At 65.1% G+C, this 17,847-nt stretch overlaps 1 protein-coding gene across 3 annotated transcripts in view; it reads left to right on the forward strand.

Annotated features, from left to right (window-relative positions):
* DDC (dopa decarboxylase) overlaps nt 1–17,847 on the forward strand; it is a 41,056-nt gene that overhangs the window by 12,690 nt on the left and 10,519 nt on the right. For all 3 annotated transcript variants that reach the window (XM_059655909.1, XM_059655908.1, XM_059655910.1), the window contains exons 3-9: nt 145–258; nt 2,370–2,489; nt 5,557–5,691; nt 7,215–7,358; nt 12,193–12,259; nt 13,596–13,690; nt 16,487–16,554. In XM_059655909.1, the coding sequence (XP_059511892.1) occupies nt 145–258; nt 2,370–2,489; nt 5,557–5,691; nt 7,215–7,358; nt 12,193–12,259; nt 13,596–13,690; nt 16,487–16,554 (743 nt within the window). The remainder of the gene's footprint in view (nt 1–144; nt 259–2,369; nt 2,490–5,556; nt 5,692–7,214; nt 7,359–12,192; nt 12,260–13,595; nt 13,691–16,486; nt 16,555–17,847) is intronic.

Here is a 17,847-nt window from a genome sequence, read left to right on the forward strand (position 1 = left end):
TCTGACGCGCTGGCCTCCCGACACGCACACGCCTGCCGGAAGCTCCGGCCCCGGTTGCAGCCACGTCCCCGGCCGTGCGCACGGGGAGCCCTGGCCCTGCGCTCCGGGGCTCCTCGCGCCGAGTGACCGCCCGTCCCCCCGCAGGTGACCCACTGGCACAGCCCCCGCTTCTTCGCCTACTTCCCCACGGCCAGCTCGTACCCGGCCATGCTCGCCGACATGCTGTGCGGCGCCATCGGCTGCATCGGCTTCTCCTGGGTGAGTGGCGTGGCCGGGGCCTGCCCTGGGGACACGGGGACACGGCGCCCGTCCTCAGAGCCCGGGGGGGGGCGGAGAGGGTAGTACCCGGTGGGGCAGGACGGGGTCAGCCCTGGAGAGGGTGCCTGGTGGGGAGTGGAACCCAGGGAACTAGTGAGACAGAGAGCTTTCTGGAAAAGTCAGCAACCACCCAGGCGCTTCTGCCCGCCGGCTTTCTCAGAGCCGTGGGTGTGGGCTCAGACCTCGGCCCTGGGTTCCCCAGCCCGGGCCTGGAAATCCCCGTTTCCACCAAGCGGACCACAGGGTTCCATAGGGTCTGCAGTTTGGGAAATGCCACTGCCACTGCCCGTGTCCCGTCCGCCTGCTCCCTGCCCGGGCTGCTGTCCCGGGAGCGGGTCCCCATCAGGAGCCCCTGGGGCAGCTCCTGCACCCCACACCCATCCAGGCCCCCCTCGTCTGGGGACCAAACGCTGGAGAGACCTCTGCCCAGCGGGGAGCCGGCCCTGCCTCCTGGCTCCCTGCTCCCAGCACAGCCCCAGGGAGACCTGCTTCCATGCGGAGCCGCCCCACTGGGTCCGGGTCCCGGCGGCTCGCCCACAGGGACCCCACCGCTGGGTCTGCCCTGGGCCCCCTGCTCCTGGGAGCCGAGGGGGCCGCTGGGGTTGGCTGTGCCGACTGGGGGTGAGGCCTGAGTTAAGAATGCGGGTGCCCAGCCCCCACCCCCAGCTGTGCAAAGTGCAGGCGGTGATGTCAGCCACCCCGGGACCTCCCCTCCTCCCCAGAGCTCCCCGGGCGCCCCCTGCCAAGACCTGTTCCCTCCCCTGGTTGGGCAACATGACACCTCTGCCGGGGACGGGGACGGTCGGGGCGCCCGCTGCCCCCCCAGCGCTGACCTGCCCTCTCAGGGGCCCGAGCCCCCTCTGCGGGGCCAGCAGCCCGGGCGCAGCCACCGTGACCTGGACGGCCTCGCTCTGTCCCTGCTGGGCTCCCAGCCTCGGACGCAAGGTCGTCTGTTCCCTTAGAGACGGCGGCAGAGGTCACAGCTCTGCGGGTCCAGAGCCGCCCTGTCCCTTCGGACGACTTGGCCCCTCCCTCCTGTTGTGTGTGCCCTTTCTGGGGACAGTCAGACCTCCCTGGGCTTGTCAGGCTGCTGTCTGCCGGGACCGACTGCCCACCGCGAGGCCGGATCCCGTGGCCACGCTGGCTTAGCTGGGACTGGGGGACCCTCACCCTCGGACAGACAGAACCGACGGGCAGAGAGGGTCCCGCCGTGCGTCCCCGAGCCCCGTGAACCCCACGCTGAGGGGGAGGCGTAGCCCATCCCGGGTGCGGCCATGGCCACCTGCCCCCAGTTGCAAAGCCTGGAGAGCTTTTAGGACACCAGCTCGGGTGTCGAAGGCAAGGTCAGAGCCACCAGGGCCCCACACCCACTCCCGAGTCAGGCCCACGCAGCTCAGTGTGACCAGCCTTCCACGGGAGGCAGATGCTGACGGAGCGCGCACACGAGTCTCGGGCAAAGGTCCCCTGTTCAATGCATCTCCGGCTTCGCAGAGCAGCTGGGGAGGGACAGTTTTTAAATATATTTTTACTGATTTCAGAGAGGAAGGGAGAGAGAGCGAAACAGCAGTCATGAGAGAGAACCATGGATCGGCTGCCTCCTGCACGCCCCACGCTGGGGATCGAGCCCACAACCCGGGCCTATGCCCTGACCGGGAATCCAACCGTGACCTCTGGGTTCATAGGTTGACACTCAACCTCTGAGCCACACCGGCCAGGCCTGGGGTTGGACGATTTTAATCCGGGTTCCCTGGCGGGTGACACCCTGCAGCTGTGCATACACCAGCCCCCAGAGAACTGAGGCAGACAAGGGGGAGGGGCGGCCCCTCCAGGAGCCAAGTCTTAGGGTGGGGACGCCCTCGCACACAGACACATGGCCTCCTGGGTGGACCTGGGATTGGGCCTGGCGAGCGATCCTCTGTTCCCAAGTGCAGAAATGGGGGTACTCGGGGCCCAGAGCAGCCCAGGGACGCCTCCTGGAGGCAGGGCCTGTGCTGCTCGGTCCCCGGGACCCGACAGGAAGCTGAGGGCAGCTGGCGGTGCTCCTCCCGCAGGCGGCGAGCCCGGCGTGCACGGAGCTGGAGACGGTGATGCTGGACTGGCTGGGGAAGATGCTGCGGCTGCCCGAGGCCTTTCTGGCCGAGAAGGGGGGCGCAGGGGGCGGCGTCATCCAGGTGAGGCCTGGGGGGGAGCGGGGGGGGGAGGGGGTGCCCTGGGCCCGGCCACAGGGGTGGGGCTGGCCCTCTGGCTGCCCCTGGTGTTGCTTCCGGAGGAAGCCCCGCTGAGCCAGTGGGAACACTGCGCCTGGCGGGGACCGGCGCTGTCTCGCTCCCGCAGGCCCTGCGCGTAGACACAAGGGCGGCTGTCCCCTCGCAGGTGCCCAGGGTTAGGGCGGCAGCGACTGGCAGGTGCGGGGTCCCCGCCACCGGCCGCCATGCCTGCGCCCCACCCAGGCGTTTCTCAGTTAATTCTGCAAATTTGGGGCCATGTCAACACCCCCATTTTGCAGGCCGGGAGACTGAGTCACAGAGCAGGAGCGGGCGTGCCCTCGGGCCCAGGTGCCCAGCTCCGGAGCTGGGGGCAGGGCCACTCCTGTCCGCCCACAGAGCCGTGGCTCAGCCCCACACAGGCTGCCCCCGGTCAACGGGCCGCCATGGCCGCACACGCTGACGGTGTCCACAGATTCTCCCTCTGCCTTCCTTTTTTTAAATATATTTTTATTGATGTCAGAGAGGAAGGGAGAGGGAGAGAGAGAAACATCAATGATGAGAAAGCATCCTGGATCGGCTGCCTCCTGCACGCCCCCCGCTGGGGATGGAGCCCACAGCCCGGGCCTGTGCCCTGACCAGGCCTCGAACCCTGACCTCCTGGTTCAGAGGTGGATGCTCAGCCACTGAGCCGGCCGGTCGGGCTCCGCTGCCTTTTCTGTGCACTGGCTGAGCTCCTCCTCCTCATGCCAGGGGGCCCGTGAGCACGGCTGGGGGACAAGGCACCCATCCGGGGATGAGGCCGCCCCGCAGGGCCACACGGGAGGCGTGCCCACCCCAGGGGGTCTGCAGGGCACACGCCACGGAGGGGCGGGTGGGACCCACTGCCCGGCTGGCCGAGTTCACTCTGGGGTCGGGCGTGGTGACAACAGTGGAGAAGCTCAGCTCACTCGGACGAGGGGCTTCTTCCTCCAGACGGGTCTCCGGGGGCTCGGGCCGCGCCGAGGCGGCAGCTCTCCCGCCACGGGACCCCGAGAACCAGAGGCCTCGCGCGGGGGTGGCCACTGCGCTGGCAGCCGGGCTCCCAGTCCCCAGCTGCCCACCCAGACGGTCTCTCAGCCCCGTCTGTAGGGGGCTGTGGGCTGGAGTCCAGCTCGGCGCCCTGGAGAACGGTCCCTCGACTTCTCTGGCTTCTAGAAGGTTCCCCCTCCGTGGCCACTCCCCTTCCCCGCCTCAAAGCCGGCTGAGCTCCATCTCGAAGTCCTTCCTCTCTCACGTCCCTCGGACGCAGATGGTTCTCCCGTCCAAGGGCGCTGGTGGCGAGGTGGGGCCAGGCAGACAGATCATCCCGCTAAGCCCCGTGCCGAGCCTCTTAACGTAATCCCATCAGCCAGATCCCGCCCGTGCGGTCAACAGGCCCCGGTCCCGGGACGGAGACACGGCACCTTCGGGGCCCTTATTCCGCTGGGCACGTCCTGTGTGGGGTGACCTGGCCTGTCGGGGCGGTGGGTGGGCTGGGAGTTGCCTCCTAAGGGGCCCCTCAGGCCGTGCTGACCAGGGATCCCACCCGCTTGGCTCAGGGCCCTGTGCCGTGACGGTGGGACTCCGGGCCCCGGGCCCCTGTGGCAGCTCAGACCCACTCCCTGTCCTCCATCTATTTTTAAAAAATATGTTTTTATTGATGTCAGAGAGGAAGGGAGAGGAAGGGAGAGGGAGGGAGAGATAGAAACATCCATGATGAGAGAATCATCGATCGGCTGCCTCCTGCACGCCCCACACGGGATGGAGCCCACGCCCCGGGCATGTGTCCTGACCGGGAATCGAACCCTGACCTCCTGGTTTATGGGTCGATGCTCAACCCCTGAGCCGGCCGGCCAGGCTGTCCTCCATCTGCCTCAGTGCTCTGAGCGGGAGCCCAGGAAGATGTGCCCAGGAGGCGAGCCGCGCTTCCCAGCCGGACCCGCTCGCCGCAGGGAGCAGCAGGGCCATTCGCCCGGGCAGAGCAGAGCGTTCCCGGACAGGGCAGCGTCCCGGTGGTCAGGTTGGCAGCCGGCCCGGCTGTGGCTTCCCTCCCGCCCCCACGGGACCTGTGTGCGCCGCCCCGGCTCGGCCTGGCGGGCGCCCGGGTGGCGGCGTCCGGAGCTGTGGGAGCTGCCCGGGTACATCTGTTATCTTTTCCTTAAAGTCAGTTCCATTGTCCAGAGGGAGCGGCCGCCCCGGGGCTGGTAGTAGTAACCCCGGCTCCTCGGGGCCCAGGACTCCGCTCCCCCTGGGCTCCTGGACCCGGGCAGGTCTGAGTCTGTGCGGCAGGAAGCGCATCCGCCCTCCTGGCTGACAAGGCTGGTTGGGGTCATTTGCGAGGCCCCCCGCCCCCCGCCCCCAGCTCCAGGCGCAGGGACAGGCTCCGGCCAGGCTGCGGGGACCCGCGCCCTCCCAGCCATAATCACAGCCTCCGGCCAGCGCGGCCTCTGAGGCAAATGTCAAATCACCCTCAGCGCTGGCCAGCCGGGCTGCAAGTGGCCCCTTAATTGGGTCTGAAAGCTCTCGCAGAGGACCAGCTGCTTCCCGTCGGGGGGACCCCGGGGGTGGGGCGGCCATGGCAACCTTTGTCTCTGTGACTGGGCAGGATTCATGGAGCTCCCAGCAGGGGAGCCGCCCCCACCGCCGGGGAGCCGGCTTCCAGCGCCGGCCCCCCAACCCGTTGACCCCTGGGCCCAGCTGGCGGGGGTGTCATGGGCTTTTCTAAAATCACTCTTTTTTTAAAATAAATATATATATATTATTGACTTCAAAGAGGAAGGGAGAGAGAGAGAAACATCCATGATGAGAGAGAATCATGGATCGGCTGCCTCTTGCATGCACCCCACTGGGGATCGAGCCTGCAACCCAGGCCTGTGCCCTGACCGGGAATCGAACCCTGACCTCCCGGTTCACGGGCCGACGCTGAACCCCTGTGATTTAATAACGCGCCTCCTCCGTCTGGGCCCGGCTCCTCTGCTGTGCTCTGAAGCGTGTCCCACCGTCTCTGATTCAGGGAAGCGCCAGTGAGGCCACGCTGATGGCGCTGCTGGCCGCTCGGAGCAGAGCCACACGCCGCCTGCAGGCTGCCCGCCCGGGGCTGACGGAGGCCGCCGTCATGGAGAAGCTGGTGGCCTACGCCTCCGACCAGGTCAGTGTGCTGTCCGCCCCGAAGCTCCAGCCGCCGCCAAGATCTATGTTTCATTTCATTTCATGTCAAATCGAAGCAAAACGAGACCCTGCAGCCTCCTGTGAAACCTCAGACCCGTCCCTCAGGTCAGGGAGACACCCCTGTGCCACGGACATGCGCGGGCTGCAGGGGCTCCGAGTCAACCCCGCGGAAAAGGAAGCCCCTGTGAGGTGACAGTGACCAGCCCCGGCCGCCCACCCGCCGCCCCTGAGACCACCTGGCCACCTCAGAGCGGCCTGGGGCCCGTGGGACACGGACTCAGAGCCTGGGCTCCTGCCCAAGCTCCGTTTTTTTATTTTTATTTTTTAGATGCATTTTTATTGGTTTCAGAGAAGAAGGGAGAGGGAGAGAGAGACAGAAACATCAGTGATGAGAGAGATTCTTTGATCAGCTGCCTCCTGCACGCCCCGCACTGAGCGCATGTGCCCTGACCAGGAATCCAATCATGACCTCCAGGTTCATAGGTCGGCGCTCAACCGCTGAGCCACACTGCCCGGGCCAAGCTCCTTTAGTTCACTCTCTGTGGTCTCTGAGAGGTTGTGTACATCCTCTGAGTCTTTCCCACCATCCAACGGGGACAAGAGCTCGTGCCCGGGGGTCCCGCTCCCCCGACGAGAGGCCCAGCCGACCCAGGGCCAGGCCGGAGGACGCCGCACATGAGGTCTGTGGGTCCACTGAGCAGCCCTTGGAAAGGGTTAAAAAAAAAAAACCACCCAAATGCAGAACAAGCAGGAGGAAGGAGAATGGAGCTCGGAGCTCGGGGAGGGAAACTGGGGTGGAAAGGTCAGCGGAGAGGGGCCCCGCCCGCAGGAATGTGTGCCCCGCACGGCGCTGAGTGGGTGCCGCTGACACGCTTATCTCCCTGCCTTTTTAACCCGGCCTCTCAGCTGGGAGAGCTCGGTCCCAGCTCATCCATACGTGTCTCCCGAAATAAACGCACGGCCCGCCCGTGCCTGGCGCTGTGTGGTCTGGCGCGGGGGAGACACCTGGGGGGGGCTCCGTGGCGCCCACTGCCCTGTCTCCCCGAGGGCGTGAGAGAACGTGCTGTCGGCACCGAGCTGCTGGACAGGTGGCTGAGACGGCGGGGGCAGCCTCTCGCAGGGGTGCTGTGAGGAGTCCCCATGAACAGGATCTGGGGGTTTCTCGGTTCTCCCCAGGGGGCTGCGTGGCAGGCACCGCCCCAGTGCCCAGGACGGGGGAGGGAAAGGAGCTCATCACCCCGGTGAGGACCAGGGGCTCCTGTTCCGCTGGGACCCCCCAGCCAGCCAGTGCCTGGGGAGCAGGGCCGTGCGGGGCTGAGGGGCTCAGTGTTGGGGGGTCTCCGCAGCTCTGGGGAAGCTGCAGGCGAGGGCAGCCACTGGGCCGGGACAGAGCGGGCCAGGATGTGCCCTCGGGCGGGCGGCGCGGCCCGGACGGTGGGCGCTCCCAGGGCCAGGACGCAGGGCCATCACGGGCAGCCGGCCTCACTCTGCTGCTCTCCACAGGCCCACTGCTCCGTGGAGAGAGCCGCACTGATCGGAGGAGTGAAATTCAAAGCCATCCCCTCCGACGGCAAGTTCGCCATGCGCGCGTCCGCCCTGCAGGAGGCGCTGCAGCAGGACAAGGCGGCCGGGCTGGTTCCTTTCTTCGTAAGTTCGGCGGCGCTGGCTGCAAAGGCCTCTGGGAGTCGGCGAGGCCTGGGCGCCAGGCCGCTCTCCAGCCCTGGCTGGCCCCTCCTCGCCAGGCTGGAGGAGGCCCGGGCTCTCCTTCCCCTCGGAAAGCAGTGAGCCGGACCCCCGCCCGGGGCCCCGCGGGGGGAGGGCCTCATTTCCTGTTCCTGTAAGGTGACACCGCGGGACCACAGTCTGATGGTTCTTTGTTCGAGGGGCGAGGGGCCGTACCTCCCAGCCCAGGAGCACGGAGGCCCTGGGCACAGGCGATGTGCGAGGGGAGGAGGCGGTCGGCGTGGTAACGAGAGCCTGGGGACTGTCACCTCGACATGGCTGGGCAGCAGGCGGGGTGCTGTGTGGGCACAGCGCTGGCCCCGGTGTTCACCGGCTGCACGCTGGCATCACCCGGGGAGCTGAGAGGTGGCCCGATGCCCAGGCCCTGCCCGGGTTCCGTTTCACCAGAACCTCTAGGGATGGGGCCGGGCATCAGAACCGGCACGGCCACTGAGGGTCCTCGTGTGCCCCAAGGAGGAGACACGCTGCTGGGTGTGTGTGTGGGGGGTGCTTGGCTCTCGGCGTGTCCCCATTGTCAGAGCAGCTCCTGCGGGGCAGGTGTGAGTGGCCACCGGCTTGTTATCTGAGACCAGAGACCAAGGGCCCGTGAAGCCAGAGGACGAGCCGCCCGGGCCCCAGAGGGCAGCGGCCTGAGCCTGGAGCACTAGAGTATCCGGTGGTTATAGCTTGCACGTGTGTGACAGCTCTGCATCTGGCCCTCGTGTGCCCACGGGGAGCACAGCTCTCAGTCCCGGCTCCGTGGAGAGCCCGGTGTGCGCTGGGCAGCTTGGCACCGGTCAGGCGAGCCTTCCCCTCCAGGGGGCACGGGGCCGGGCCGGTTTCCTGGCTTCTCGGTGGTTCGCCTCCCACCTGCTAAGGTCAGGCCAGAGCGGGGGCAGTGCCCGCGGGGGCACATCTGAGCGAGCAGGCAGACCCGGGGTGAGGCGGGCGGGCGGGGGCGCAGGGAATGGAACGTGTCCTCCGCGGCAGGACCGACCGCTGGGGGCTGTCAGCCTCGGCGCCAGCCTGGCTCCCCTCCCCCCGCGCAAATGTGATTACGCTTCTGCTGAAATCAGGTTAGCGCCGCGCGCCGAGCCGGTAATCAGAGCCCCAAGCGGAACAGGTGCTGGGAGTTAAAGTGGCTTCAGAGAACCAGGGCAGCTGACTCCAGCACCCAGACAGGCAGAGGGCTCCTGGGCCCCTCCACCCAGGGCCCGGGCCCCGCCCCCCGCCCCGCTCCCCCTGGGCTGAGGGGCTGGGGCTGCCTGTCAGGGACTCTGGCATGGCCCGGGGCACTGGGCTCTTTTCCTGGATGGGCGATGAGTCCATCTTCGTGTGTCCTTGACGCCCCCCCCAGCCTCACCTGGGTCCCTGTGAAGTGGGGACCATACATCCAACACATGAGGCTGTGTGACGACTGGCTGTTATGTCTCCAGGCCTGGGCCTCGGAAACGTGACCTCTTCCTGTCCCCCGGGCCGCCCGGCGAGGAGGCGTTAGTCACGGAGCAGCGCCTGCGCTTAGCACGCCGCCCCGGGGCCTGTGAACTCAGCTCCTCCCAAGACCAGGCACGCGCTGTGCCCACCTGAGCAGATAGAAAAGGCTTTTAATTGTTTTTAAAAATCAAATACTTTCTATTGAATTTAATATTTACGTCATTTGTAATAAGTTATGTAACTTGCAAACAGAGCGACTGCACTGAGGCCATCACAGCTTATCCGAGGAAAAGCGATGGAAGGGCAGGGGCGGCCCAGCGACCGCGGTGCCGGCCCTAAGAGGCCCTGAAAGGTGGGGACGTGAATTCCCAGCAGCACTAAGGTGGCCAGGCACCGGGCGTCTGAAGGGCGTCCTGTCGCCCCTCCTTTCAGGACGCAGGCGCCTCAGAGGCCCGAGCTCCGCTCACGAAGCTGGGCTCGCCCACAAGGATGTCAGCGCAGGTTGTGGCCAGGGAGGGTCGCGGATCCCGGGGACCCACCTCCCCTGAACTCCCGCTCAGTGGCCCACCTGGTCCCGGGGGACGCAGACGTGGGAGCAGGTGGCCTTGGCCGTGCAGGGTGGGCGCGCGGGGAGGTGCGGAGGAAAGCGCGCGGAGCGGGGCAGCGGGGCGGGGGCCAGGACCCGGCCGGTGGCTGTGAGGAAACCCCAGCCCAGCGAGCCCCCCGCCCCCGTGCCCCAGAGCCAGCCTCTACCCGAGTCGTCTGCCCAGGTGCCTGGCGTGAAGGTTGCGTGTCCATCGTGCCTCTCATCATCCATGTTTGTGGTCCTTGGGGATCATGGGGGACCCTGCTGACCGGGAGGACCGCCCCTCCCAGAGCGAGGAAAGGGCTCCCTGCCTGGAGCCTCCAGTGCAAACCTCCGGAGCCTAACACTCAGGGCCACCCCCCCAGACCCCCGAGCTGCACACCAGGCAGGAAGGGGCTGTGTGGGGGGTGTGTCTCTGTGTGCATCTCTGTGTGTGTCTGTCTGTGTGTGTGTCTCTGTATGTGTCTGTCTGTGTGTGTGTATGTGTCTATGTGTGCCTGTGTGTGCCTGTGTCTATGTGTGTCTGTGTGTGTCTCTGTGTGTATGTGTGTATGTGTCTATGTGTCTGTGTATGTATGTGTCTATGTGCCTCTGTGTGTGTGTCTCTCTGTGTGTGTGTGTCTCTGTGTGTATGTGTGTATGTGTCTGTGTATGTATGTGTCTATGTGCCTCTGTGCGTGTGTCTCTGTGTGTGTGTGTGTGTGTATATGTGTCTGCGTGTCTGCGTGGACCAGCCTCCACTCCGGGGCCACGGAACAGCTCGCCTTAGTCACTCCTCCGCCTGCTCGTCCTGCCTCTCCCGTGCCTCTCCCGTGCCTCTCCCGTGCCTCTCCCGTGCCTCTCCCCTGCCTCTCCCCTGCCTCTCCCGTGCCTCTCCCCTGCCTCTCCCCTGCCTCTCCCGTGCCTCTCCCGTGCCTCTCCCGTGCCTCCCCCGTGCCTCTCCCGTGCCTCTCCCCTGCCTCTCCCCTGCCTCTCCCGTGCCTCTCCCGTGCCTCTCCCGTGCCTCTCCCCTGCCTCTCCCCTGCCTCTCCCGTGCCTCTCCCGTGCCTCCCCCGTGCCTCCCCCGTGCCTCTCCCGTGCCTCTGGCAGGAAGCCCAGCCAAGGCTCCCGCCCACGCCCCCTCCACCCCCTGCGCCCCCTGTGCTCCCGCGTGGCCCCGCACGCCTCTGCCTGGAGCGTCGGTCACAGGCTGGTTTTTCAAGGCCGTGGCGGCCGACCGGGCCTCTCCAGGCCCGAATGATGATCGAGCCTTTAAAGCAGCTGCCCCGCCAGGCCCAGCGTGGCCGACTCCATGGGGCGCGTCCCCGAGGCTGGTCCCCACACAGCGCCCCAGGGCCGGCGGTGGCCTCTTCCTGCCCCGGTGGGGGCCACGCTGCCCGGCTCCCAGCTGGGGGGTGCGCAGGAGCCGAGCCCCAGGGCTGCCAGGCGCTGCCTCCGCTCCGAGGGGCACTCGGCCTTCAGCCACGGGCAGGGGTCGCGGGGCCGCCCCAGGCCTCAGGGTCCAACCTGGGTTTCCGACCTCCCTCAGCAAAGGCCACCGGCCTGGGTGACGCCCCACCCTGTCCCCCCTCAGGAGGATTTCCTCCGCGGACCGCCCAGGAGCACCGGCCAGCCGGGCTCTGGTCCACGCGACGCTGTGTGCAGACAGGACTGCCTTCCGTAGCGCAGCACGCTGTCTACCGTCAGAGAGACTGGGAGGCAGCACCTGGCCCGTGTCCCGCTGCGTGAGGTTCCCAGCCCCGCACAGAGATAGACAGGGAACCTGCGCCCTGCTGGGTCCCAGGGAGCGCCGCCTGCACGTGGGGACCATGGTGGGTGCATGCCCCCCCCCACAGATACACACACACAGACATACACACAGATGCACACACATAGAAACACACATGCAGACACACACATACACACACATAGAAACACACGCAGACATACACATATATACATACACATAGAAACACACATGCAGACATACACACAGATGCAGACACACACAGACACACACAGATGCATACACATAGAAACACACATGCAGACATACACACAGATGCAGACACACAGATACACACAGACATACACACAGATGCATACACATAGAAACACACATGCAGACATACACACAGATGCAGACACACACAGACACACACAGACAGATATACAGACCACACAGATACACACAGACATACACACAGATGCATACACATAGAAACACACATGCAGACATACACACAGATGCAGACACACACATAGGCACACACACAGACACACACAGACATGCACATATACACTCACAGAGACACACACACACACAGATACACACAGACATACACACAGATGCAGACACACACATAGGCACACACACAGACACACACAGACACGCACATATACACTCACAGAGACACACACACGCACACACTGAGCTGAGGAGAAGCCGAAGGAAGGACACCCCGGTGTTCTTGGTAGTGATGTGTGAGAGCAGAGGCAGGGGCACAGGCGTGGGGCGGGCTCGCTCCTGCCACCGGCACCGCGGGGACCCTGTGGGTCTCTAGCCTCAGCCTGGCTCCCGGCTGTTCCTCCCCACGGGGTCCGTGTGCCGTCGCTTCCGGCGAAGACCTCCGTGCCTCAGACCCGCGTCTCCCCCGGCAGAGGGTCCCCGGCCCCGCGTCCCGGGCGCTGGGCCGCTGGGCAGGGGGCATGGCAGTGACCAGGTGGGGCCTGAAAAGGTCGTCTGCTTTGTACGCCCAGGTGGTGGCCACCCTGGGGACCACGCCCTGCTGCTCCTTCGACCGCCTCTCCGAAGTGGGCCCGCTCTGTGAGTACCACCCCTCCCTCCGCGGGGCTCCCAGGGGGCGTGGGCGTCCACAGACCTCCAGGGCTCCCTCCAGAGTGTGACTTACATCAGAACAAACAGCATCTCCTTACACCAGCGGTTCTCAGCCTGCGGGCCCTGTAAATACCATTCCTCACGTTGTGACCCAACCATGAAATTATTGTCGTTGCTGCTTCATAACTGTAATGCTGCTACGGTTATGCATCGTCATGTCAATACCTGATCTGTAGGATGGTCTTAGGCGACCCCTGTGAAAGGGTCGTTCGACCGCCAAAGGGGTCGCGACCCACAGGTTGAGAACCTCTGCCTTGCACAAAAAAGTGGACCCCAGCATAGTGCTGCTTCACGCTGGGAAGGCTTGCAAACGCTTCGTATGTTGTGGTGGTGAATCCTCACCCGAGGATATTTTCCCATGGATTTTTAGGGAGAGTGGAAGGGAGGCGGGGAGACAGAGAGAGGCATCGATGTGAGAGAGACACATCGATTGGTTGCCTCCGACCAGGGCCAGGGCCTGAGGAGCCTGCAACCAAGGTACGTGCCCCTGACCGGGATCGAACCCGGGACCCTTTGGTCCGCAGGCTGACGCTCTACCCACTGAGCTATACCGGCTGCGGCCAAAATGCTTTGCATTTGCCACGACCCAAACCGCATTAGCTTGAGCTCCCCCGCAAACTCCGAACGGGGGCTGCCCTCACAGCGCGGCGGAGCCGTCCCGCACTCGTCATTTCTTAGAGGGCACCACGGCCAGGCTGCCCCCGCGAGAACTGCCCTCCCCGCTCTCGTGCGCGCCCGGCGGGAGGGCCGTGTACCTGCGGACAGAGAAACATCAGCCCTTGAGCAGTCTTCCCCGTGTCTCTTCCCGCGTCCCGAGGCTCCTGGCCATGGCTAAGCAAAGTCCCTACAGTGAGTAGCAGAGCAATGCCCAGAGCTCGGTTCCCCAGAGGAGGGTCTGAGAGCCTGTGTTACGGGCCATCTCCCCTCCGCCCCCACCTGGGGACTCCAGGTTTTCTCATAGAGCCTCAGGGTCCGCCTGGAGGCCAGGGGCCATCGCGTCCATCTCCCCGCACTTTCCGCGCACGCGCTGAGCCCCGGTCTGTGCCAGGCACAGCAGGCCTTCGTGCAGGTCCCTGCCCCCCGCTTCCCTGCCTTCGAGGGGAGCGGCTCCGAGATCCCAAGACCGGCTAGTGATGGGCTGTGGGCTGGGACCAGGTCAGCGGCCAGACCCCACACAGCCCCACGCGGCCCCACGCCCGCCCCCCGCGAGCCCCACATGAGAAGGGCTCCCGTTTGGGGACTCACACGTCCCTCTGGTTTTCAGGTAACTGGGAGGACCTGTGGCTGCACGTGGACGCGGCCTATGCGGGCAGCGCCTTCATCTGCCCCGAGTTCCGGCACCTCCTGGATGGCGTGGAGGTAGGTGTGCTCCCTACAGAGGCCACTTTAAAAAATGTACCTTGATTGATGTCAGAGAGGACGGGCGAGGGAGAGAGAGAGAAACAATGATGAGAGAGAATCATGCATCGGCTGCCTCCTACAGGCCCCTCATGGGGATCGAGCCCACAACCCGGGCCTGTGCCCTGACCGGGAATCGAACCCTGACCTCCGGGTTCCTAGGTCAACACTCAACCACTGAGCCACGCCGGCCAGGCTGATGGGCTACTTTATTTTATGTTTTTTGTTAATCCTCCCCTGAGGACATGTTTCCATTGATTTTTAGAGAGAGTGGAAGAGAGGAGGAGAGAGAGAGACAGAGAAACATCTATAGCATGTCCCAAAATTCACGCAAGAAGTAATTTTGATAGAAAACACAGGTTTTATAATTAAAATTGTAAATTTTTTATCGATTCATAAAGTATACAGTATAGGGTTATGGATGGAATAGCACATCGGGGAAATGGCCTCCACGGCTTTGCTGGCACATACACAAAGCCGTGGTCTTCCTTGGTCTTCATTGTCCCTGCTCCTGGGCCATCATTGGTACTTGGGGATGCTGATCAAATTGAAGGGACTGAAATCAAAGGGCAACAGATATTAGAATCTGATTCAATCATCCAAGTAAAATTAGGCTTTTATTTTTTGTTGTTGTTAATGCTCACGCAAAATTCAAATCTTGCGTGAATTTTGGGACACCCTATATGTGAGAGAGACACATCGATTGGCTGCCTCCTGCAAGTGCCCCGACTGGGGCCGGGGATCGAGCCAGCAACCAGCAACCAAGGTGCGTGCCCTCGACCAGAATCGAGCCGGAGGCCTCCCAGCCTGTGGGCAGCTCACGGGCAGGAAGGTCCTCCCGCCAGGACCCAGGTGTCAGGAGCGGGACTGGGGCGGTGTGGGGGGAGATGGGGCGGAGGAGCCGCGGCATCCGCTCTGTGCTCAGAGGCAGGGCTTCGGCGGCCTCTCCGTGCACGAGCGCAGGGGTGAGGGCAGGAGGCCGCTCGGACCGGCTCCCCGCCTGCACCCTCTCCCCACTCCCGAGCCGGGCTCCGAGGGGTGCTGTCGGGGTCAGAGGAGTTAGTCGCATGGAACGGGCGGACCACGCCTGGCCGTCAGCGCTGGGCGAGCCTCAGACGCTGAGTAATTGTCGCCAGGCCTCGGGGCCGGTCTCGCTCTCATGGCACGTGCCCCTCGATTTCCTAATTTCCAGTTGGGCCTGATCATGCCCTCAGGCCAGGACAGCGGGGCCGGGGGCGCAGAATACCAAGTCCCCGGCTTCCAGAGCAGCCATCCTGTTGGTGCTTCGGGAAGTAGCACGGGCGAACGTGGCCGTCACGTCCACCCCTGAGTCCCTCCTTCACTCAGGGATGATGCCTTGACCACTGCGTGCGTGCGAGGGCTGAGTCAGTCCCCGGGCGGACACGGGGACACAGAGGTGCCTGTCAAGACGGGGTGCCGAGGCTCTGACGGCAGGGTGCTGACGCCGGCTTTGCTGGGTGCTGGGAAGTGAAGAATAAACACCCTACATGGTGGGTGGCACCCACCCCTCCCCAGGCCCGGCTTCCCCCAGCGCCAGGGAGGCAGGGCGGGCGTTGGGGGGTCTGGGTGCCTCCCCCGGGCCTGGTCCTTTCTCACCACCAGGTTTAGGGTTTCAGACCTTTTCCTGCGACTCCCTTCTCTGCCCCGTGAACTCAGGGTTTCGCCTTTCACGGGGTGCCTCCCTGTCACACCCCCGTGGCGGCGGCCCGCCAGCTGGGTTCTATCAGCGCAGACAGGATCTCGCGCCCGGCCCTGGGGTCGGCCTCCCCCATCCCAGGACTCGGTCCTGCCTGGCGACCACGCTCAGCGCGGCGCTCAGATAAGGGCTGCAATATCCTGTCTGGGGCCTGGGGGAGATAAGAGCCGGCCGTCAGCGGATGGAGAGCGGGGGAGCGGGGGGCCGTAAACAGGCCCGAGCGGAGCTAATAACACGCTGGCAGGCGGCCTCCTCCCACCTCGCGCTGCCTTTGATCAGCAAACGAGACCCCTTGTCATTTCCTGTCTCTTTCTCGCATGATTTTTTATGGACGCCCGGGAGGAAATGAAGCTGTGCCCCGAGCGGGCGGTCAGCTGACCACGGTCCCCTGTGCTCTCACCTGCCCCCCCTCCCCCCCCCTCCTGCCTCCTCGGGGCTCATCCTGGAACCAAACGGAGGGGCCCCGGGAAGAGTTCCAAGTCCTCCATTAGGAGGCCGGCCGGGCGGGCCGTGCCTGGCCACGTGGTGACTGATTAGCCCCGTGGCGGGCCCGGCCTCCAGGTGCACCCCGTCCTGCCATTTCGGGGGGAGGGCAGGCGCCCGTTTTGAGGAACACAGGGCTGAGCAGGATGGTGCTGGAGCCCGCAGGGTACCCTCGGGCCCTGGTGGCTAAAATCTCTCATTTTCTGCTGGACACTGTGGCGGGGCCCACAGCCGGGAGGGGCCCGCACCGGCTGTTTGCAGCTGGGCCTGCACCCCCTGCCCCGGCCCCGCCTCGCCTGCCCGAGCCCAGCCCCCATGATCCGCGTGAGCTTTCTGTGTCATGGGTGGGGGTGCGTGGTCACCGCCCCTTGAACTGAGTGAAAAGCGGCCGCCCATGTAAGTCACAGCCCAGAGGCCGAGCTCCCGCAACCCCACGACCCCCGGCCAAGTCCCGGGTTCAGGGGGAGCCCGCCGCTGGGTCCTCTGCGCCGGCCCCGCCTGGTGGCGACGCGAGTCACACACATGTCCCCTCTTTTGTTTCCTTGGCTTCTCCGCAGTTTGCAGACTCCTTCAACTTCAACCCCCACAAGTGGCTGCTGGTGAACTTCGACTGCTCGGCCATGTGGTGAGTCGCCACCGCGCTGCCCCGCCCCGCCCGCCCCCGGGAGCCAGAGCCGCTGCGGGCGTGGAGCCAGGTGTGGGGCCCGGCGGGGCAGCAGCTCCTCCTCGGCCACCTCCCTTCTCACCCTGCAGCCCCTGCTCGCGCCCCTGGCGGCCACGGTGGCCGAGGGGGCCGTGTATCAGAGGCCCAGAGGGAAGAAGCTGCCCCGGCAAAGCTGTGGTGGGATTTGCCGCCTTCACAGGAGCAGACGCAGGACCGGCTTCCGGTCCAGCAGCCTCGGTGCTGCTCCCGGCGTGGCCGGATCTGAGTCCAGACGCCGAGGAGCCGGCGCTCTGCTCCCCAGGCCGGGCCCGGCCCTGGTCACGGCTGCGCCGGCCGGGCTGTGTCTGCGCGGCTGGGAGCTCAGGCAGCGGCCGGGCGCTGCTCCGTCCCACGCGTGGTGCTGGAGGAACGCCGTGGGCGGGCACGGCCACCAGGCACGGGCTCCTGGGAGTTTGAGAGGGACAGTCTCGTCAGGACTCCAGGTGGTTTCACCGGGCCTAGGCCCGTGATCTCACTGTATCTTAGTGCTTGGTGTTACTCCTCACCCAGGGGTATTTCCCACTGGTTTTTAGAGAGAGTGGAAGGGAGGGGGCGCAGAGAGAGAGAGAGACATGGATGTGAGAGAGACACACCGATTGGTGGCCTCCCGCACACGCCCCGACCAGGGCCGGGATCGAGCCTGCAACCAAGGACGTGCCCTTGGCCGGAACCAAACCTGAGACGGTCGTCCACGGGCTGACGCTCTATTCGCTGAGAAACACTGGTCAGGGCCAAATGGCCTTTTATTTTTTAACGTAATCGCCTCTTTAAAAGCTCCATCTCCAAATGCATCACAGTGAGGGGCTCCCACGGCAGCTCATTCCAAACCCTGCCCCGTTAAGTGATGCCTTCGCACCCTGTTTGTTTGAATCTCGGCAAACGTGGGAGTCTCTGCTCTCGCTGCACCCAAACCGCCCTTCCCCGCGTCTCCTCCTGCGAAGTCCTTCTCTGCACATCGGCGGGGACGAGGTCAAGGTCGAGGTCAAGGTCACCCTGCTGACCTGGGCCCCCCGGGACCTGGGCTCAGTGCTCCATAGCCCCGCTCCTCAGGGCCCTCAGTGGGCGAGCAGCCCCGCCCAGACCCAGGGCACGAGAGGATGAGGGACCCGTTTCCCTGGAAGGGGACTGAGGTGGAGCACAGGGAGCAGGAACCGAGTGACCCCATCCCGGGCTCGGGGGCCTCCGCCGCGGGCCACGCAGTCTACGCTGTGCCAG

The sequence above is a fragment of the Myotis daubentonii genome, chromosome 10, assembly GCF_963259705.1.
Source record: "Myotis daubentonii chromosome 10, mMyoDau2.1, whole genome shotgun sequence".
Classification (NCBI taxonomy): domain Eukaryota; kingdom Metazoa; phylum Chordata; class Mammalia; order Chiroptera; family Vespertilionidae; genus Myotis; species Myotis daubentonii.